Source organism: Ceratotherium simum, chromosome 22 (assembly GCF_057802395.1).
Source record: "Ceratotherium simum simum isolate JZ-2026a chromosome 22, ASM5780239v1, whole genome shotgun sequence".
Taxonomy (NCBI): Eukaryota; Metazoa; Chordata; class Mammalia; order Perissodactyla; family Rhinocerotidae; genus Ceratotherium; species Ceratotherium simum.
This window is the reverse complement of record NC_141921.1, coordinates 15,075,782-15,099,137: the sequence shown is the minus strand read 5'-3', so window position 1 is coordinate 15,099,137 and position 23,356 is coordinate 15,075,782. Positions and strand designations below refer to the sequence as shown.

Genomic DNA, 23,356 nt, shown 5'->3' with positions numbered 1-23,356 from the left:
GAGGAAGACCAGCCCTCAGCTAACATCTATTGCCAGTCCTCCTCCTTTTTTCCCCTTTTTTCTCCCCAAAGCCCCAGTAGATAGTTGTATGTCATAGTTGCACATCCTTCTAGTTACTGTATGTGGGATGCTGCCTCAGCATGGCCAGACAAGTGGTGTGTCGGTGTGTGGCCAGGATCCAAACCCAGGCCGCCAGTAGCGGAGCACGCACGCTTAACTGCTAAGCCACAGGGCCGGCCCACCATAAAGCAACTATTAATTGACCTAAAAGGAGACATTAACAGCAACACAATAATAGTAGGGGACCTTAACACCCCATTGTCATCAATGGATAGATCAACTAGACAGAAAGTCTGCAAGGAAATAGTGGAACTAAATGAAAAACTAGACCACATGGACTTAATAGATATATATAGAATACTCCATCCAAAATCAGCAGAATCCACATACTTCTCGAGTGCACGTGGAACATTCTCAAAGATAGACCATATGTTGGGAAACAAGGCAAGTTTCAATAAATTTAAGAAGATTTAAATCACAACAAGCATCTTTCCCAACCATAATGCTGTGAAAGTAGAAATCAACTACAAGAAAAAAGCTGAGAAAACGACAAACATGTGGAGACTAAACAGCATGCTGCTGAACAACCAATGGATCACTTAAGAAATTAAAGGAGAAATCAAAGCATATCTGGAGACAAATGAAAATGAAAATTCACCATACCAACTCATATGACATGCAGCAAAAGCAGTCCTAAGAGGGAAAGTCATAGCAATACAGGCCCACGTTAGCAAATAAGAAAAATCTCAAAATAAGCCATCTTAAACTACACCTAACAGGAACTAGAAAAAGAAGAACAAACAAAGCCCAAAGTAAGCAGAAGGAGGGAAATAATAAAAATTAGAGCAGAAATAAATGAAATTGAAACCAAAAAACAGTAGAAAGAATCAGTGAAACTAAGAGCTGGTTCTTTGAGAAGATAAACAAAATTGACAAACCCTTAGCCAGACTCACTAAGAAAAAAAGAGAGAAGGTTCAAATAAATAAAATTAGAAATGAAAGAGGAGAAATTACAGCAGATGCCACAGAAATACAAAGGATTATAAGAGAATACTATGAAAAACTATATGCCAACAAATTGGACAATCTAGAAGAAATGGATAAGATCTTAGACTCCTACAACCTCCCAAAACTGAAGCAAGAAGAAACAGAGAACCTGAATAGACCAATCACAAGTAAAGAGATTGAAACAGTAATCAAAAACCTCCCCCAAAATAAAAGTCCAGGACAGATGGCTTCTCTGGAGAATTCTACCAAACATTCAAAGAAGATTTAATACCTCTCTTCCTCAAACTATTCCGAAAAATTGAAGAAGACGGAACACTTTCTAAGACATCTTACGAGGGCAACATCACCCTCATACCAAAGCCAGACAAGGACAACACAAAGAAGGAAAACTATAGGCCAGTATCGCTGATGAACATAGATGCAAAAGTCCTCAACAAAATATTGGCAAACCAAATACAGCAACATATCAAAAGGATCATACACCATGATCAAGTGGGATTTATACCAGGGACACAGGATGGTTCAACATCTGCAAAGGAATCAGTGTGATACACCACATTAATAAAAGGACAAATGAAAACCACATGATCATCTCAATAGATGCTGAAAAAGCATTTGACAAGATCCAGCATCCATTTATGATAAAAATTCTTAATAAAATGGCTGTAGAAGGAAAGTACCTTAACATAGTAAAGGCCATATATGACAAACCCACAGCCAACATCATCTTCAATGGGGCAAAACTGAAAGCCATCCCTCTGAGTTCAGGAACAAGACAAGGGTGCCCACTCTCGCCACTCTTACTCAGCATAGTACTAGAGGTTTTGGCCAGAGCAATTAGGCAAGAAAAAGAAATGAAAGATATCCAAATAGGCAAGGAGGAAGTGAAACTCTCACTGTTTCTAGACAATACGATTTTATGTATAGAAAGCCCTAAAGAATCCATCAGAAAACTATTAGAAATAATCAACAGTTACAGCAAAGTTGCAGGGTACAAAGTCAACTTAAAAAATCAGTTGCATTTCTATAGTCGAATAACAAACTAACAGAAAGAGAACTCACGAATACAGTCCCATTTACAATTGCAACAAAAAGAATAAAATATCTAGGAATAAATTTAACCAAAGAGGTGAAAGTCCTATTCAATGAAAACTATAAGACATTATTGAAAGAAATCGATGATGACATAAAGAAATGGAGAGATGTTCCATGCACCTGGATTGGAAGAATAAACATAGTTAAAATGTCCATACTACCTAAAGCAGTCTACAGACTGAGTGCAATCCCAATCAAACTCCCAATGACATTCTTCATGAAAATAGAACAAAGAATCCTAAAATTCACATGGGGCAGCAGAAGACCCCAAATAGCTAAAGCAATCCTGAGAAAAAGGAACAAAGCTGGAGGCATCACAATCCCTGACCTCAAAATATACTACAAAGCTATAGCAATCAAAACAGCATGGTCCTGGTACAAAAACAGACACACATGGGGTCGGCCCAGTGGCGCAAGCGGTTAAGCCTGCGCACTATGCTGCAGCAGCCCAGGGTTCGCTGGTTCGGATCCCGGGTGCGCAGCGACGCACCACTTGTCAAGCCATGCTGTGGCAGTGTCCCGTATAAAGTGGAGGAAGATGGGCGTGGATGTTAGCCCAGGGCCAGTCTTCCTCAGCAAAAAGAGGAGGATTGGCAGATGTTAGCTCAGGGCCGGTCTTCCTCACACACACACAAAAAAAAACAGACACACAGATCAATGGAACAGAATTGAAAGCCCAGAAATAAAACCATACATATACAGATAGCTAATCTTCAACAAAGGAGCTAAGAACATAGAATGGAAAAAAGAAAGTCTCTTCAATAAATGGTGTTGGGAAAACTGGATAGCCACATGCAAAAGAATGAAGGTAGACCATTATCTTATGCCATACACAAAAATTAACTCAAAATGGATTAAAGACTTGAAGGTAAGACGTGAAACCATAAAACTCCTAGAATAAAATATAGGCAGTACACTCTTTGACATTGGTCTTAGAAGGAACTTTCAAATGCCATATCTACTCAGACAAAGGAACCAAAAGAAGAAATAAACAAATGGGACTTCAGCAAGCTAAAGAGCTTCTGCAAGGCAAAGGAAACTATGAACAAAATGAAAAGACAACCCACCAACTGGGAAAAAATATTTGTAAATCATATATTCAACAAGGGGTTAATCTCCAAAATATATAAGGAACTCATACAACTCAACAACAAAAAAACAAACAACTCGATCAAAAAATGTGCAGAGGATATGAACAGACATTTTTCCAAAAAAGATATACAGTTGGCCAACAGGCACATGAAAAGATGTTCAACATCACTAATCATCAGGGAAATGCAAATCAAAACTACAATGAAATATCACCTTACACGTGTTGGAATGGCTATAATTACAATGGCAAAAAACAACAAATGTTGGAGAGGATGTGGAGAAAAAGGAACCCTCATACACTGTTGGTGGGAATGCAAACTAGTACAGCCACTGTGGAAAACAGTATGGAGATTTCTCAAAAAATTAAAAATCGAAATACCATATGACTCAGCTATACCACTACTGGGTGTTTATCCAAAGAACTTGAAATCAACAATTCAAAGAGACTTATGCACCCCTATGTTCAATGCAGCATAGTTCATAATAGCCAAGACATGGAAGCAACCCAAGTGCCCACCAACTGATGAATGGATAAAGAAGATGTGGTATGTATATACAATGGAATACTATTCAGCCATAAAAAAGGCAAAATTGTCCCATTCACAACAACATGGATGGAACTTGAGGGTATTAAGTGAAATAAGCCAGACAGAGAAAGACAAACACCATATGATTTCACTCATATGTGAGAGATAAACAAATACATGGACAAAGAGAACAGATTAGTGGCTACCAGAGGGGAAGCGGGTTGGGAGTGGGCATAAGGGGTAAAGGGGCACATATATATGGTGACTGACAAATAATAATGTACAACTGAAATTTCGCAACCTTATAAACTATTATGACATCAGTAAAAAAAGTGTATAAAATCCAAAAAAAAAAATCCATAGTACCTTATAACACAAAGAGTGAACCTTAATGTACTTTAGTTAATAATAGTGTATCAATATTGGTTCATTAAATGTCACAAATGTACCACACTAATGTAAGATGTTAATAATAGAAGAAACTGTGGGGAGGGGCAAGGAGTATATGGTAACTCGATACTATCTGCACAATGTTTCTGTAAATCTAAAACTTGTAAAAAATAAAGTGTATTAAGTAACAACCAATAAAAAACAACGAACAACCTAGGGCTTTGAAATCAGAAAGCTCATCTTCAAATATTCTACCTGCTGCTTACCAGTTTTTTTTCTTGTTCAAAAAATGGGGGTAATAATAACTATCATACTAAGTTGTTTGAGGATTAAAAATAGTGTTAAAAAATAAAATAAAACAAAAACCCTGATATTGTTCAATAATCACTAGTTACATTCTTCCACTTTCTATTATTTTGTTTCCCCAGTCTCTCTTACAGGCTTCCTTCCTTTCCATGTCCGCTATCACTCCTCCATCCAGGCCTCTTCATTTGTCTCTAGGACTAGTGCACGTCATTCCTCTGCATAAAAATCCTTCAGTGACTCCTCATTGCCTACAGCAGGAAGTCCAGACTCCTTGTCCTGGCAGCAAGACCATGATCTGATCTCACACCCTTTGTTCCATCAGTACTAAAGTATCTGCTGTTCCCCAAATACGCCAGGCCCTCTTTGGGCCTTTGCATGTATTGAATCCTCTGCTGAGAATGCCTTTCCACCCTCTTTTCCTGACATCACCACCTCAAGAAGCCTGCCTAATCTCCCAGGCCACTTTAATTGTCTCATCTCTGTACTCCCACACCCTGTGCATAACTCTCTGGTGGTTCTTATATTTGAAGGTAATGTTTTGGGCCGGCCCTGTGGCTTGGTGGTTAAGTGCGTGCGCTGCGATGCTGGCGGCCCGGGTTCGGATCCCGGGTGCGCATCGAGGCACCACTTCTCTGTCCATCCTGAGGCCGAGTCCCACATACAGCAACTAGAAGGGTGTGCAGCTATGACATACAACTATCTACTGGGGCTTTGGGGGCAAAAAAAATAAAATAAATAAAATCTTTGAAGGTAATGTTTTATTTACTTACCTATCTTGCTTACTGGAATGCAAGCACCTTGAAGGCAGGAACCAAGATAGAAAACTTAGATCCCCTTCTGAAACTTTTCCCCCAGATACCCTTAATGGCAGAAGATAATGAGCATACACCATATAGCAACCCACTGCAAACATAAAAATTCTTTAAATTCTTTCATTTTATTTTTAAAAAGTGTTTTGTATTCTACACCATCATGCCCGTGTGTTGTTTTAATACATTCTTCCCCATATCTTCAACTAATTTGATGCTCCAGGAAGATACACTGTGTTTGTGTTGTGGCTTTGAGTACCCCTGCCCTTTATTTTAACCCTGGACTGTGACTCAGTTTGAGAAGCTTGGACTTAGTGGATTTAGGGAGAGTGTTATCTGGAAATCATAATAATGACCTATATCTTGCACTGAGGGCCAATAGAAAAATTGGACACAGGTTTTCACTATGATTTCACTACAGACCTGGTGAGATTTAGCCCTTCCACTGGGCTCAGAGGAACATGAGGAAAGTCCCTGTCTATGAGGTGTTGGCCTCATTGCAGTAGTCTCCTGACATCCCTGCCCACCAGGCAGAAGTTTGGAGACAGCCAAGTGAGTTGGAGAGAATAATGCAAGGAAGAAAAATAAAAGGAACAGTTTTTTTTTCCTCGTTAAATTAGTGAAACAATAATAATTCAGGTAATCCAAAGTAGTAAAGGCAGAAGCCAAACATTAAAGCAGTAGGACATTTGTGTAACCTTTCAAAGAATTGTTGCAGGAAATCATTTGATCTTCCCATCAGTCCCGTGAAATGCATATTATTATAGCTATTTTAAGAGTTAAGGGAACCAATTATCTATTACCTGAGGTTACACAACTAGTAAGTAGTTGCTTAAACTCCAGTCTTTTCACCTACAAGCCCATTGCTCTTTCTACAAAGAAAGCAAGGGCTTTGGTGAGCACAGAGGGTGGGTTTTAGAATCAGTTTCTCTTGTCAAAAATGAGAATAATACTTACCTTAGAGTAGGTCTGCTCCAAGGGTGTGCAGAGCCCTGGCTAAATCTTTGATGTAAGGCCTCTACTGTATAAACCAGTTTATGGGTCCATGTGAGATATAAGGATTTATTGATGAGGATTTAGAACCAATGGGGAAAGATGAGATATTTGTGTATTTGTTTATCACCCAATCAGTGCACATGAAGGTTCTTTGTAGTATCCAGACACCATCTCTTTCTGTTCAGGTTCAGAAACCATCTCTTCATGTTTTTTATTGTCAAGTGCATCATTTCTGGCTAATTTCACATCTCCCACCGCAAGAAAAAGGTAGCAATACTACCATTACTTCAGTGTCATGGCTCTCTGGAACCTGCTTTATAGAAACAGTATAGATCTTCTTGTCTCTTCAGTTCTGTAGTATCATTTATTTTACGCTGATTACATCATTACTCATGATGCCACATTATCCTTATCCTTCATGCTGCCCATGAGTACTGGCTTCCAGTGACTCTCAAAGGTTGTGACTGCTTTGTTGATGATGACCACAAATGCAAGTCTTACCCAGAGTATGCCAGGAAAATGTGAATTGTAATTAGTTTTCTGGTCATATTAAATTTATCATTTGAACCTACCAAGACTGAATCATGAAGAAATAGAAAATCTGAACAGACCGATTACTCATAAGGAGATTGAATTAGTAATCAAAAGCCTCCCAACAAACAAAAGTCCAGGACCAGATGGCTTCACTGGTGAATTCTACCAAACACTTAAAGAAGAATTAATACCAATCTTTCTCAAACTTTTCCAAAGAATAGAAGAGGAGGGAACACTTCCAAAGTCACTACAAGCCTAGCATTACCCTGATACCGAAACTAGACAAAGACATTATAAAAGGAGAAAATTAAAGGCCAATATCCCAGGTGAACATAGATGCAAAAATCCTCAATAAAATTTTAGCAAACCAAATTTAACAATACATTAAAAGGATCATACACCATGATCAAGTGGGATTTATTCCAGTGATGCAAGGATGGTTTGCCATTCACAAATCAATCAATACAATACACTATATTAACAAAATGAAGGATAAAAATCATGTGATTATCTAAATAGATGCAGAAAAAGCTTTTGACAAAATTCAACATCCATCCATAATAAAAACTCTCAACAAAGTGGGTAGAGAGGGAATGTACCTCAACATAATAAAGGTCATATACGACAAGCCCACAGCTAACATAATACTCAATGGTGAAAAGCTGAAAGTTTTTCCTCTAAATCAGGAACAAGACAAGGATGCCCACTCTTACCAGTTTTATTCATCATAATACTAGAAGTCCCAGCCAAAGCAATTAGGCAAGAAAAAGAAATAAAAGGCATTCAAATTGGAAAGGAAGAAGTAAAACTGTCTGTATTTGCAGATGACATGATATTATATAGAGAAAACCTTGAAGACTCCACCAAAGAACTGTTAGAACTATTAAATTCAGTAAAGTATAGGATACAAAATCAATATATAAAAATCAGTTGCATTTCTATACACTAATAACAAACTATCAGAAAGAGAAATTAAGAAAACAGTTTCATTTACGAGTGCATCAAAAAGAATAAAATATCTAGGAATAAATTTAACCAAGGAGGTGAAAGACCTGTACTTTGAAAATTATAAGACATTGATGAAAGAAATTGAAGAAGACACAAATAAATGGAAAGATATTCCGTGCTCATGGATTGGAAGAATTAAGATTGTTAAAATGTCCATACTCCCCAAAACTTAATCTACAGATTCAAAGCAATCCCCATCAAAATTTATCGTTTAAAATTTTACAGCATAAACATAGAACAGTTCGTCTTTCAACCATGTCTTCTCTTGGACTCTTTCAGCCCCGTGTGCCTGGGTCTAGAGGGCTGTAATGCCTTAGAGGATTACTTTAAAGCTAAGTTAGATAATTAGATCAACTGTCTGGCACATGGTTTATGCTACGTAAATGTTAATTCCCTTGTTCTTTTCACTACCACCCACAAAGAAGATGTGTTTTTTATTTCTAAAGAAATAAACTGTAGAAACAAAGTTGAATTGGAGCAGTTGCAACAGATCCCTGATGGAGAGTCTCTGTGAGAATTGCCTATACAGCTCAGGCTAAAGCTTTTGCAAGAGCTTACTGGAGAACATCCTTCTAGTCAAAAGGCAGCATGTTACAAGGCCCTGGAGATGAAGATAAGCCCCAGTAAAGTCAGCTCCAGAATCACTAATCAAACAGCAGAGTGGCCAGGTTTGTTGAAAAGGTATTGCCGTGCCCAGTAGCAAGAGCTGAAAGGCAGGGCCTCCAGAGCTGAGAAATACCACAAATTCCAGATGACTCAGATCAAGCAGTCCCTCTTCTCTTAAAGTGATGGAAGAGACGTGAGACAGTGCTGCCAAGTGTATCATAGATCGCTGTAAGTGGGGCGAAAACTGTATAGAAGCCCAGGCCTGCAGTGGAGTTCACAAAGAGCAAAGGGTCAGTGATGCCCAGGGCGGGATGGATTGGCAACACCCCAAATGTGGGTGAATGAAAAGACTGATGATAATGCAAGAAGAGCCAGCTGACCTGTAGTGACGGGGTCGGAGAAGAGAGGCAGTCAGAGGAAATAAAAATCGCCCTTAAGTAGAAAAGTTTCCATCTTATAGTTTAAAAGCATCTATGGCATTATTAAGTAACCTTTCTTACATAAAAGCTATTTCAGAAAAAAATTAAAATGAAAATGTTTAATGCCAGAATAGGCTTACTAAAGCTAACCTAAGCGGCTTCTGCCATTTCCCAAGTCATGTCAGTGTGTAAGAAACAACCCTCCAGTAATTGGAGAAGTGCATCTTCATCAGGAAGCTTAGAGAGGACAGAATTGAAGAAGCAGTGGTGAGGTGAGCTCCATGGAGTATTTTTATCTGTGTGTTCATGGAAATCCTCCCAGCACAATAATATTGGCTAGCTTTGATCAAGTTGCTATATTTGCTTGAAAGGAAGCTATTATTCATTAACTATTATTTGTCAGACAGTGTGTTACGTGTTACAAACATGGTCTTATTTTATTCTCACAACCAGTTCCTTGAACTCTACATCACTAAACTAGCACATGGAATGAGGAAGGGGGCCTGGTAGGGGGCCAATCTGAGTTCAGTCCTCTCTCAGAGGACTCTAGAAATTAGACCATTTGTCACAAGATGCCCTTCACTGATCTATTGAGTCCTCAGGAATAACCCTCAAAATCCCTTGTCCGTTTTCCTCAGCCATCACCACCTCTCCCTGACACTGCCTGTCAATTAACTTTTCAAGTCGAGGTATCCAGTTGAGTTCAGTCCAACAATCATTTTGTTGGGTACTTAGATACTCTTTGTCATGCATGATACTCTGTGCTATGCTCAATTTTCATAGTTTAGGAGAGAAAGATATTTAAATGGACAGTTATTCTTTGGTGTAACTAGTGCTGGGCCATAACTATATCTAGTCATCGTTGTGTCCCTAATCTCAGCCCAGTGTCTGGCTCATAAGAAGATTCTTACAGTTAGCATGTATTGAGAGATAACTATGTGCCAGGCATTGTACTAAGCACTTTATCCTCAACAAAGTCCTCACAACAATTTTATGAAGTACTAGTATAATCCCAGTTTTAAAGATTTGGAAATTAAGGCACAGAACAATTAAATAACATGCCCAAAGTTACACAGCTGGTAAAGGATAGAGCCAGGATACAAATCCAAGCAGAGTGACTCTGGTGCCTCTAAGTGTTTGTTGAATGAATGAATGAGTGAATCAGAGGAAAGAAGGGAAGGAGGTGGGAGAGAAAGAGAGTGTGGGAACAAGTGAGCAAGCTAAAGTGCGAGTCAGTTCTAGGTAGAATGGGGTCCACAGGCAAGATAGCTTGGTTCTATTTGGGAGGGGAAGCAATCATGAATAGCTTCATAAAGGTGCTTAAACTGAACGTTGCAAGATGAATAGATCGTCGCTGGCCAGGCCAGGGCAGGGTAGCAGAGCTAAGGCCAATGCTTCTCCTTTTGTATTAGATCCGTTCCCCTCTCACCTACTCAAGGGCGTTTCTCCCACAGCTGTCCCATCTCTACTGCATCAGCAGTTCTTCTCTTATTCTAATCAGCTTATAAACATGCTCAAGTATTTCCTGACCTCAAAAAACTTTGTTCCCTGTGTCTTGCCACCAGCTATTGCCCCATTTCTCTGTCTCCCTTTATAGCAAACTCCTAAAAATAGTAGTCTAGGAATATCCATGACTGCAGTTCTCTGTTTTGTATTAAACCCAGTGAAATCAGCATTTCACCCCCACCCTCCAGTGAAACAGCCCTTTCAAGGTCAGGAGTAACCTCCATGTTGCCAAATCCAGCTCTCAATCCTACGGCCACACCTTACCAGGCCTACTGCAGTGTTTCAGGCAGTCCGTCCCTGCGTCCTTCTTGAGACACTTCCTTCCCTTGGCACTGTGTTCAATTTTCATCACACTCTCTCCTGATTATTTTCCTATCTCATGGACTACTCCTTTCAGCCTCTTGCAGTGCTGCTCCTCGCCTCCCAAATGTTGATCCTTAACATGCTCACCTTGATCAGGGCACTATCCCACTAGAAGTCATTCAGCGACTGTCCCCTATGACAGAATCCAAGCTTGAGCTGAGTGTTCAAAGCCTCCACCATCTGGCTGCCTGCCTCTGCCACCCCATCTTTCATGTAACATTTGTGTGGTGCTCTAGAGCACAGCCAGCCCTTCCAGATGTGCTTTCTCACCACATCCCCCCAAGATCCCTGGGAATCGAGTGGTTCGGTTTGCATATGAGGAAGCTGGGAATCAAATTTTCCATCACTGCCCCAAGGTCACACAGCTTGCCACTGTCCTCTGTGAGACTTTCTGATCCCACACCCTACGCTCTTCCCATTTACAGCCCATTGCTCGGCCTGATTCCTTAGACTGATGCTTCTGAGTGAAGCAGGGGAGTGCAAGTCTGCTTCCTTCCTTTGGGTTCCAGTCTCTCCATCTGGATTTCCTCTTGAAAGTACAGTGGTTTACACTCTTCGCCCCAGGGGTTTGGTAGTCACGTTTGCAAGACAATGGGTGCTCTTACTGGTTGAAATGCTAAATATCCTAAAATGAAAGGCCAGCTGCAGAGTAGGAAGAGAACAAGGGCTGAGTGATTTGATCAGACATCTGTGGGGGCCTCCTGGCATTTGGAGTGTGAGTGCCTTAGAGAAACTAACTATTCTGGCCCAAGGGAGTTGGCGACTGTTAATCTTGGTGGTTTTGACCGCTAACTGCCCCAGAGGTCCCAGCCTGCTGTATGACTCAGAATCCCCAACACTCCCCCTATTCTTCTCTCACTGGGATAGTCAGGAGGCCATTTCTAAGGCATTTTAATTTGGTAATAACTTGACGTGGCCCACTGTACCCGGGGCTGTAGTTTTAGAAGTTACTGTTGCTTTCTAAGTGGAGGGTTGAGATGGGAGCTGCTCATCCTTGGTATCTGACTACCTTGCAGTGCCCTGAGAAGAGGCTTCCCTGCTGGGTTCTGGCTTCCCTGTGCTCCAGCTTGCCAGTGGTTCCTCTTCTCCATTATAGGTTACCTGAGTCTCTGGGCCCTGCACTGTCCCGTAGCCCTTTCTTGAAGCACCTTGCCAAAAGTGGGTGGTGTAAACTAGAGAGAGGAAAGATATGGCCAAAGTTTTGTCTGTTGTACGTGCCATCCAAGTTTCATCTTCTTTGTGAAACTTTTTGGAATTTAGAAAGACCACAGGAACCCACAGTACAAAGTGGGCAAGCAAATAATAGGGGATTGGGAGACAAGGATATTAGGGACTCATAATGCCTTGCTGGTTGTATACACACTTGCAAAGAGCTGTGCGAGGCCTTCTTAATCCTTTTCTCTACCCCATCTCCATCTGCACTGATCGCTGGTGCTATCCTTGGACTCTGTGCTTCCCTCTGTCATGACACTTACTGTGATCCACATAGTGCCCTGTTAAGAGCTCCTGCACTGGTGTTAGAGAGAAACAGGTTCAAATCCGGTATCTACTGCTTACTAGCTATATGATCTTGGATAAGTCTCTTTATCTTTCTGAGCTTGTGTGTAAATTAATAATTAATAGCACCTACTCACATAGCTATTGAGAGGAGTAATTGAAAAAATCTGTAATGTTTTATTGTATTTTATTTTATTTTTTATTATTTTTTTTGTGAGAAAGATCAGCCCTGAGCTAATATCCGTGCTAATCCTCCTTTTTGCTGAGGAAGACCGGCTCTGAGCTAACATCTATTGCCAATCCTCCTCCCTTTTATTTTTTTTTCCCCAAAGCCCCAGTAGACAGTTGTATGTCATAGTTGCACATCCTTCCAGCTGCCGCATGTGGGATGCGGCCTCAGCATGTCCCGGGAAGTGGTGCGTTGGTACGTGCCCGGGATCCGAACCCGGGCCGCCAGTAGCAGAGTGCGCGTACCTAACTGCTAAGCCACAGGGCCGGCCCTATAATGTTTTAATCACTATGCCTAGTCTAGAAGCTTCCAGTAAGTTCAGTAATTGCACTGAAGTTTACATTTTGTTTCTGAAATACAGTTGTTTACATAAGAAAATATTGTTATGTAAATTATGTTGTTAAACCTCTGACTTTCTTTTGCTTACCAAATAAAGTCCCAACTCTGGCTTGTCAGTCAGTATTTGCATTTGCATTTCAGACTTTAAATTTCATTGGGCGAGAAGGCTAAGAGAATGTAGATTTCTAGAAGAAATTGCACATGGATACAGATGAGTTTGTCTAAATTCAATGAGTAATTACTCTGTGCAAGACCCTGGGCTAGGCCCATAGGAGCACATGAGTGAATCACACAGGCCACACGGGAGGCAGTGGGGTCATCGTTTGTGGCTATTCAGTACAGGCACCAGCCCCCTGACCCCTATACCCACCCCACCCAGTCCCTGCGGAAGGCAGTCCTGAGGGAATTGCCACAGCGCCCCAGCACGGTAGAGCAGCTGGGCATCAGAGTGTTGGCAGCAGGCCCAAGGGTGGAGGCGGGGGAGGTTGGGACCGGGCACTGGCCACCAGCCAGGGCTCCCTCAGGTGCCCCAGCACGCAGGGCCTCCACCCCCAGCAGTCACTGAATGTGTCCTGTTCTTCCGTTGTGGTTTTCTCTAGACTGTAGTGGGCAGAGTTTTTGGTGGCCAGGCAGTGACTCCAGCCCCACCTTGAACACATAAGGACATTGAAGCCCAAAGATGTGAGGTGATTTGACTGCAATCACACAGCAACAAAGCCAGAGCTGGAACACCCAAGTCTGCTGAAAAATATTCAGCAATCTCTGTCTTGTGGATTCCTGAGACTGTCTTGTTTCCAGTCCAAGTGCAGTGAGACTGTCAGGGTCATTTTACTCCTTTAGAAAATTATAGGGGTCTTCTGTGTTCCCATCTCTGCATAAGGCACTGGGGGTGCAGGGTTAAATCAGACTCGGACCTCAGGAACTTACAGTATAATGAGGGAGACATACTACTAACAGTTAAAATACAGTATGTCAGGTGCTGATGGGGGTGAGCACATAATGTGGGTGGCAGGGGGAGGGACTCTGGGATCACAGAGGAGGCACTTAGCCCAATCTAGGGGGTAGGGAATTCCTCCCAGTGAAGCTGTCATCTGAGCTTAGTTGTGAAGGACCAGTAGGCGTAGCCAGATGGAGGAGGACAAGGAAGAACATTCCAGGCAGAGAGAATAGGAGAGCAGGAGAGCATCCTCAACTAAACGTCTAAGGTTACAGTAATAGCCCAACTTACATTTGATCTATATTCAGCATACTGAGTGGTTCCCACTGGCTGGGTCGCAGCATGTGTGGAGAGAATAGAGGCAGGTGAGGTTGGACGTGTAGGAACATACAAGGAAGGTTGAAAGGGCAGTGCCTGTGACTGTCCAAGTCTGAGCAGCTCTTTCCTTAGGTCTCCAGGCTCCACTCTCCCCGTCTGGGAGCCTGCATGGGGTTCCTGATTTCCTTGGTACAGGCTTACTGCTAAGAATCTGTGCAAAACCCAGTGAGTTCCATTTACCAAATTCCTTTGAGGGAACTTGCTTATTTATCTACCTATTGCTTTAGGGTTTTTTGGTTTCTTTTTCCTCTGAAGTCTTGGTGTGGAAAAGGGGCTGAAGTGCTGATTATAGGGAATGAAGCTTTATTCAAGGTTTAAATGCTTACAGCCCTTCATGAACTAATAACCCGCTGACTGCTCAGTGCCTGACAAGCTGTGACTTTGCTTCTCTTCCCATAGGCCTGCTGAGTTAGCCACCAAGTACGCAAACTTTTCAGAGGGAGTTTGCAAACCTGGGTATGCTTCAGCCTTGATGACTGCTATCTTCCCCCGGTAAGTGCTCCCGTTTCTTCCCGTCACCTAGACAGCCTGGTCCATGGCCCAGCAGTCAGAAACTCTGCCCTCATGGCAAGTGATATGCTCCTGAGAAAAGGAGATTCTGTTGTGAGTTCCCTCCTGTGTCCTCGAGTCTGTGAGGGCCTGGAAAGGATTTTACTTCTAGTTGGTTCCTACCCCAATCCCACACTATGCCCTTGCTACACCTTACCCACTGTTCTGCTTCTTGGAGCTTGCACCTGCCAGCAGAGCTTGTATCTGTGGAGGGGAGGGAGGAGGTGGAACCCACGTGGTTGCCACTCGGAAGCCAGGTATCCAGAGGCAGCCAGACAAGGCTACCCAGCACAGAAGCTCCTGTCGTACTGTCAGTGGCCAAACTTTTTTGGAAGCTAGGACCAACTTCCTGGCTTCAGGGAGGTATATCCAAATAAAGCAGGGAACAAAGAGGAGTTTCTGAGGCTGGCTGTTTTGACTCCTTCCTTCTTTGTCTATTTTGCTTTCTGGAGTTCCTGATTTCCTTGATATCAGGTTTGCTGAAAGAGGCTGTGCCAAACCCTGGGAGTTCCTTTTACCAAATTCTGCTAAGGGGCCTCACTTACTTATCTGCCTTTTCCTTTCAGGTTTTCTTTCCCTGCAGCCTGAGTGTGGAGAAGGGCCTGACGTGCTGAGACTGTCTTGTCTGCCATCTGGAGTGTAGAGAGACTGTCAGGGTCATTTTGTTCCTTCAGAAAGTTATAGGAGTGTCTGACATGGAGGGGCTGGAGGAGCGGCTGCTCAGGACCCTCTGGGAGTCGGGTGTACCGCTTGGACCACCAGAGGAGCCGTAGAGGTGGCCTCTTGGGTTGGGCTATTCATGGGGGAAGGACTTACACCCTATCCCTTAGAAGGCTAAGGTTAGGGCACACAGTGTGCTTGCAGAGGAATGCTGAGAAACAGCTTGCCCAAAAGGAAATCCAGGATATTTGGTTTTTATGCTCCTTTTCTTTTTCTGATGTGAGCGGTCCAAGCTTAGCTCCTGTGTAAAGCAGGCTCTGCAGCTGAATGTCTGGTGGTCAGATAGAGATCTCTTTGTCCAGGGTCTGCCTTCTGAATTGATTCCAAATATTCTGCTTCCCCCAACTATTTATTGAGTGCCTCTTAAGTGTCTGGCTCCATGTTCCATGTTCTTACACATGTTTTGTCAGTCCTACATGACTCAGCCCCCTGGGCCAGACACCTGTGAACTTTCCTTGACCTGTATATAGGTTTCTTTTACTTTTGCTAATTGAAAGTAATACAATCATGTGGTTAAAAAAAAATAAATAACTCAAACAGTACAAAAGGGTGTATACTCCCACTCCAGACCCTTTCCCCAGAGACAGCCAATATTACCATAAATGGGAACATACTGTATTTATTGTCTTGTATCTTGCTTTTTACTCCTAACGATATGTGTTAGAAATTGTCCCATTACCAGCATATATAGTAATCTTATTTGTTAAATGATTGCCTAATATACAATTGTATGGATATATCATAATTTTATTAAAAGTAAGACTTACTGAAGCTTAATCTACATACAGTAAAATTTACATTTTAGTGTAGTTGTATGAGTGTTGATAAATGCATGCCTTTGAGTAACCACCACAGCAATCGATAGAACATTTCCATCACCACCCCCAAAAGCTCTCTCATGCTCCTTTGCAGTTAACCACTCCCCTGACCCCCAGCCCCTGACAACCACTGATCGCTTTTCTGTGCCTGCAGTATTTCCAGAATGTCATGTACGTGGAGTCATATAGTGTGTAGCCTTTTGAGTCTGCCTCTTTCATTTAATATAATGCATTTGAGAGGCATACATGTGTTGTATGTATCAGCTGTTTGTTCCTTTTTATTACAGAAGAGTATGCCATTGTATGGATATAACACAGTCTGTTTATCTCCTCAACAGTCATAAGACATTTGGGTTAATTCTAGTTTTTGGTCATTATAAAAAAAGCCACTATAAACATTTGTGTACAGGATATATGTTTAACTTTATAAGAAATTGCCAAACTGTTTTCCAAATCAACTGTACTGTTTTGCTTTCCTGCCAGCAATTTCGCAAGTTCCAGTTGCTCTACGTCTCTGCCATCAGTCTGTGTGTGTGTGTGAGAGAGAGAGAGAGAGAGAGAGAGAGAGAGAGAGAGAGAGAGAGAGATCAGCCCTGAGCTAACACCCGTGCTAATCCTCCTCTTTTTGCTGAGGAAGACCGGCTCTGAGCTAACCTCTATTGCCAATCCTCCTCCTTTTTTCTCCCCCAAAGCCCCAGTAGATAGTTGTATGTCATAGCTGCACATCCTTCTAGTTGCTGTATGTGGGACGCGGCCTCAGCATGGCCAGAGAAGCGATGCGTCGGTGCGCACCCGGGATCCGAACCCGGGCCGCCAGTAGCGGAGCGCACGCACTTAACCGCTAAGCCACGGTGCCGGCCCTGTTTGTTTCCTAAGGTAGAAGGTTAGACCATTGATTTGATTCCTTTCTAATATAAGAATTAAATGCTATAAATTTCCCTCTATAAACTGTATCAGCTACCTCCCACAAATTTTGATATTGTATTTTTATTTTCATTGAATTAAAAATTAACAATATTTTCTAATGTCACTTCTGATTTCTACTTTGACTCATGGGTTCTTTTGAAGTGTTTTGCTTTATTTTGAAATATTTGAGGGTGTTTCAGGGTTTTGTTTTGTTTTTTTTTTTTCTTTTTGATCAGAAAGATTAGCCCTGAGCTAACATCTGTTGCCAATCCTCCTCCTTTTTGTTGAGGAAGATTGGCCCTGGGCTAATATCCGTGCCCATCTTCCTCTAATTTATATGCGGGATGCCTGTAGCAGCATGGCTTGATAAGCGGTATGTAAGTCCGTGTCCGGGATCCAAACCTGTGAACCCCGGGCCGGCGTAGCAGAGTGTGCAAACTTAACCACTATGCCACAGAGCTGTCCCCAAGATATTTTTTGTGTTATAGATATCTGGTCTATTTTTGTTGTGATCAGAGAATATATTTTGTATGATTTTAATAGTTTTAAATTGATTGAGACCTTGGTTTTAGGATAAAATATGGTCTATCTTTATGAATATACAGTGTGCACTTGAAAAAGAAATATTTCTGGTGTTATTGGGTATTCTGTAAATGGCAATTAGATTAGATTGGTTGATAGTGTTTGTCAAGTCTCCTATATCCTTAGTGATTTCCTATCACTTACTAACAGAGGGATGTTGAGTCTCCATTTATCGGTTTTTGCTTCATGTATTTTGAAGCTCTGCCATTTACTGCATGTACATTTAGGATTGTTATATCCCCTTGCAGAATAGATTCCTTCATTATTTTGAAATGTCCCTTTTTCCCTGGTAATAATTCTTGTTCTGAAATCTTCCTTTGGTTGATATTAATGTAACCATTCCAGTCTTTTTAAAAAAAATTAGCTTCATTGTGGTATATGTTTTTCCATCCTTTTACTTCTTTTGTGTGTTTGGAGGGGGAGAGTATGTTTGTTTTTTCACTTGAGCCTCAGAGAAGTTGGGTCTCAGGGCTGGTTGGCAGCAGTCCATCATTTTACATCTCACCTGTGTCTTTATAATTAAAATGGATTTCTTGTAGACAGCACATAGTTGAGTCTCGCTTTTTATCCAGTCTGACAGTGTCTGCCTTTTATTGTCCGTTTACATTTACATTTAATATAATCATCAGTATGTTTGGGTTTAAATCTACCATCTTGCTATTAGTTTTCTTCTTTTTTCTTTTCTTTTCCTGTCCTGTCTCCTTTTGGATTAATTGACTGTGTTTTATGGCTTCATTTTTACCTCCACTAGTGGCTTAATAGCTATACCTCTTTGTTTTGTTTTTCTTGATTGTTCCAGAGTTTACAATATACGTCTTTAATTTATAATCTATTTTCAAATAATACTATAGCACTTCACTTAAGGAACCTTACAACAGTGTATTTACATTCTCCGTCCCATCCTTTGTGCTATTTTTGTCATATATTTTACATCTATGTATGCTATAAACCCATACAGCATTGTTCTCATCTGTTTTTGTTTTAAACAGTCAATAATTTAAAGTGATTTAAAAATGAGCAGGAAAAGGCAACCTGCAGAATGGGAAAAGATATTTACAAATCATTTATCTGATGTCAGGTTAATATCTAGAATATATAAAGAACTCCTACAACTCAACAACAACAACAAAACAAACAACTGTTTAAAAATGGGCAAAGGACTTGAATAGACATTTCTCCAAAGAAGATATACAGATGGCCAACAAGCACATGAAAAACTGCTCAATATCACTAATCATTAGGGAAATGCAAATCAAAACCACAGTGGGACACCGCCTCACACCCATTAAGATGACTGCTATCAAAAAAAACCCCAGAAAAGTTTAACAAGTGTTGACGAGAGTGTGGACAAATTGGAACCCTTGTGCGCTGTTGGTGGGAATTTAAAATGGTGCAGCCACTATGGAAAACAGTATGGCGACTCCTCAAAAAATTGAAAATAAAATTACCGTATAATCCAGAAATTTCCCTTCTGGGTATATACCCAAAAGAAATGAAAGCAGGGTCCCAAATTGATATTTGTACACCCATCTTCGTAGCAGCATTATTCACAATAGCCAAAGCAACCCAAGTGTCCATCAACAGATGAAAGATAAACAAAATGTGGTATATGCATACAATGGAATATTATTAATTTAAGACTATTTAATAGTCTTAAAAAGGAAGGAAATTTATGAGGCCGGCCCGGCAGCGTGGTGGTTAAGTGCGTGTGCTCTGCTTCGGGGGCCTGGTGTTCGTGAGGTCGGATCCTGGGCGCTCACCAATGTACCACTTGTCAAGCCATGCTGTGGTGGTGTCCCATATAAAGTAGAGGAAGATGGGCACGGATGTTAGCCCAGGGCCAATCTTCCTCAGCAAAAAGAGGAGGACTGGCATCAGGTGTTAGCTCAGGGCTAATCTTCCTCACAAAAAAAAAAAAAGGAAGGAAATTTTGACATGCTACAACATGGATGAACCTTGAGGACATTATGATAAGCGAAATAAGCCAGTTGTAGAAAGACAAACAGTTTGATTCCACTTATGTGAGGTACCTAGAGTAGTCAAATTCATAGAGACAGAAAATAGAATGGTGGTTGCCAGGGATTGGAGGAGGGGGAAATGGGAAGTTGCTGTTTAATGAATAAAGTGTTTCAGTTTTGCAAGATGAAAAAACTTCTGGAGATTGGTTGTGTAATAATGTGAATGTACTTAATACTACTGAATTGTACACTTAAAAATGTTTAAGATGATAAATTTTATATGTGTATTTTACCACAATTTAAATTTTTAAAAAAATCTTTAATGAAGGGGAAGTCTTTTATAAACTTATTTTTACTGTTGATCTTTCTTCCTTTGTGTAGACACATAGTTCCATATGCTTGAAGAACCTCTACCATTTTTATGAGGCGTGTCTGATGGCAATGAAGTCTTTCAGCTTTGGTTTGTCTGAGGTCTTTATTTTACCTTAAGTTTTGAAGTTTTTTTGTTTTTGTTTTTGTTTTACTAGCTATACAATTCTAGGTTGACGGTTTCTCACACACACACAGTACTTGAAACATACAACTCATTTTGTTTTGGCTTGCATAGTTCCTAATGAAAGTCTTCTGTCATCCTTACCTTTCTTTCCTTGTTATGTAATGTTTCTATTTTCCTCTGGCTGCTTTTTGAGATTTTTCTCTTTATCACTGGTTTGCAGCAATTTGACTACAATTTGACGACAATGTGCCTTGTTGTGGTTTTCTTTAATTTGGCTTGGGGTTTATTTAGCTCTTTGGATCTATGGGTTCATACTTTTAGGTTTTTTTCAATCAAATTTGGACCTTATTTTTCCAAATATTTTTTCTGCCCTACCTCCCTTCCCAGGACTCCAGTTACATGTATGTTATACCATTTGTCCAGCAGGCCACTGATGCTCTCTTTTTTTTTTTTCTTTTCAGTCTTATTTCTCTCTGTGCTTCATTTTGGATGGTTGATAGTGCTATGTTTTCACATCCAATGATTTTTCTTCTGTAGTGTCTAATCAGCTGTTTATCCCATCTGGTGTATTTTCATTTCAGATATTGTGTTTTTAATCTCTCTAATTCCATTTAGGTCTTTTTGTATGTTCCATTTCATTCCTTATTATGGTTGTGGGTTCTTCTGCTGTCTTGAACGTATGGAACATATTTATAATAGCTGTTTTAACATCCTTGTCTACTAATTCCATCATCTTTGTCATTGCTGGGATGGTTTGTACTGATTGAATTTTCTCCTGGTTATGGCCTGCACTTTTCTGACTTTTTGTATGCCTGCAAAGTAATTTTGTATTAGATTCCAGACAATGCAAATTTTACAATTTCCATGCTAGATTTTGTTGTATTCCTTTAAATACCTCGGGCTCGTAGTTAAGTTACTTGGAATCAGTTGTATCCCTTTGAGGCTTGCTTTTAACATTGTTAGCACAGATGTCGAGCCGCCTTTTGTCTAGGGCTCATTTATCCCCATTCCTAATGCAGTACCTTCTGAGGACTCAACCCAGTGACTCATGTATTAGGAGGTGTTTCCACTCTGGCTGCTGTATTTCCACTGTGGTTTGTGTGAATTCAAACAGTTCCCAGCCCTGTATGAACACTGGGAATTATTTGATCTGCTTCCTGGGGGTCTTTCCTGAGCCTCAGAGTTTCCTTTCATGGACATGGATCAGTACTTGGCCAAACTGTTGTTTCATGTATTTTGACTTGTTTTCTAGTTGTTTAAGGTAGGAGAGTCAATTCCATCCCTGTTATTCCATCATGGCTGGAAGTAGAATTCCCTTATTCTTTTTTGCATAGCATTTCAAGGTAAGGATGTACTATACTTTAGTTAATCAATTCCCTATTGATGGACCTTTAGGCAATTTCCGGTCTTTACTATTACAAATATTACTTCAGTGAATAATCTTTTTTTGTACATCATTTTCCACACATGTGAGGTCATCTAGAACAAAGTGATATTTCTGGGTCACTAGTTACAGGCATTTGTAATTTTGAAAGTTACTGGCAAATTGCCCTCTGTAGCAGTTTTTGAATTTATATCCACACATAGTTTATAAAGATACCTTCCTCTGCATTTTCTTCTAGTACTTTTATAGCTTTATTATTTATATTTGAATTATTAATCCATCTGGGGTTTTGGGGTTGTTTTTGTTTTGTTTTGTGTTTTGTTTTTGGTGTCAGGAGTGACCCCTGGTTTTGGGCTCTAGGTTTGTTTACTTTTTTTCTTGTGGGTAGCTAGCAGTTCTTGATGTTTTGACCAAATCTATTAAGTAAATTCAGGATTTTTATTTTTATTTTTTGTTATTATTATTATTATTATTATTTTTTTGGTGAGGAAGATTGGCCCTGAGCTAACATCTGTTGCCAATCTTCCTCTTTTTGCTGAGGAAGATTGTCGCTGAGCTAACATCTGTGCCAGTCTTCGTCTATTTTTTGTATGTGGGTCACCACCTCAGCATGGCTTGATGAGCAGTGTGTATGTCCATGCCCGGGATCCAAACCTGTGAACCCCAGCTGCCAAAGTGGAGCACATGAACTTAACCACTATGCCACCGGGCCGGCCCCAGGATTTTGATTTGTATAGCGTCAATATTTTGACACATAAGGTCTTAATGCAGTTCTTCTGATGTGTTAGTTTTGACACAGTCTGATAAAAATAAACCATTAAATCTTTCTTTTTTTAATTACCAAGTGCTGTGTGAAGCATACATTCTCAGGCTGTTCCTAAGCCTCACTCCTCCTTGAGCTCACCCAGTCACTAACTCCCACACCTGGGCACAGATAGGGGCGGAGGCAGTGGTAATGGAAAGGATGCTGATGTCCCGGCCTATCCTGGCTGCAGAGTCCTGCTTCTCAGAGGGAAGCCAGCCGGTTCCCTCTGACACCTTTGTGCTGGGAAGTCCTTCTTTCCTTCCTCAAGACTCGCCTGCCTGGATACGTCTTCCTCTAATGAGAGAGAAGGGGAGGATGAGGCATAAAGCCCAAAGGAAACTCAAATTTATTGAGCACCAGCTCTGCTCTAAACATTGGCTTAGGGCCTTTCATCTGTTGGTCTCATGGAATGGAAAGTCTTCCCTGACCTCCACCCTCTGCACGCACCCAGTTACTCTTTCCTCAACCAGTGCCGCACACATAGCTCTGTTGTTGTGCTTATAATTACTTATTGACGTTTCTTCTCCCATAGTAGGCTGTGAACTTCTTAGCATAGAGACATGGTCTTGTTCGTGGCTGCCAATGCTTAGCAGACCCTTTAGCACTTAGTAGGCACTTAATATTTGTTTTATGAATGGATATTAATTTCTGCCCTCAGGAGAGTGAGAGTCCAAGGGTGTGAGGAATGTTAATGAAAACACTCTTTCAGTGGAGAGAGTGAAGAAAAATAATTATTTTGACATATACCAATATTTGATAGGTTGAAAGGAGATGAGATGTGGACACAGAAAGCTCTTACAGCCTTCTCACTTAACAGACCATGTGATCTTGGAAAAGTCTGAGCATTACTTAACTCATTAGTCGAAAGAATAAAATGAGGTGATGTATCTTGGGGCTATAAATGTTAGATCATTCCAGCAAAATTTAATGTTAGACACTTACTAAGTGAATTCTGTTTTCTCAATGACTTTCAATATGGTCAGATAAGTTTTTTCAGGAAGAAATAAAGAACCCAGAATAGGTCATGGTAAGAATTTAA

At 40.8% G+C, this 23,356-nt stretch overlaps 1 protein-coding gene across 6 annotated transcripts in view; it reads left to right on the top strand.

The window, feature by feature from the left end:
• Positions 1-23,356, top strand: part of ST3GAL3 (ST3 beta-galactoside alpha-2,3-sialyltransferase 3) — a 224,389-nt gene that overhangs the window by 132,504 nt on the left and 68,529 nt on the right. For all 6 annotated transcript variants that reach the window (XM_087446104.1, XM_087446102.1, XM_087446103.1 and 3 more), the window contains one exon: positions 14,499-14,591. In XM_087446104.1, the coding sequence (XP_087302230.1) occupies positions 14,499-14,591 (93 nt within the window). The remainder of the gene's footprint in view (positions 1-14,498; positions 14,592-23,356) is intronic.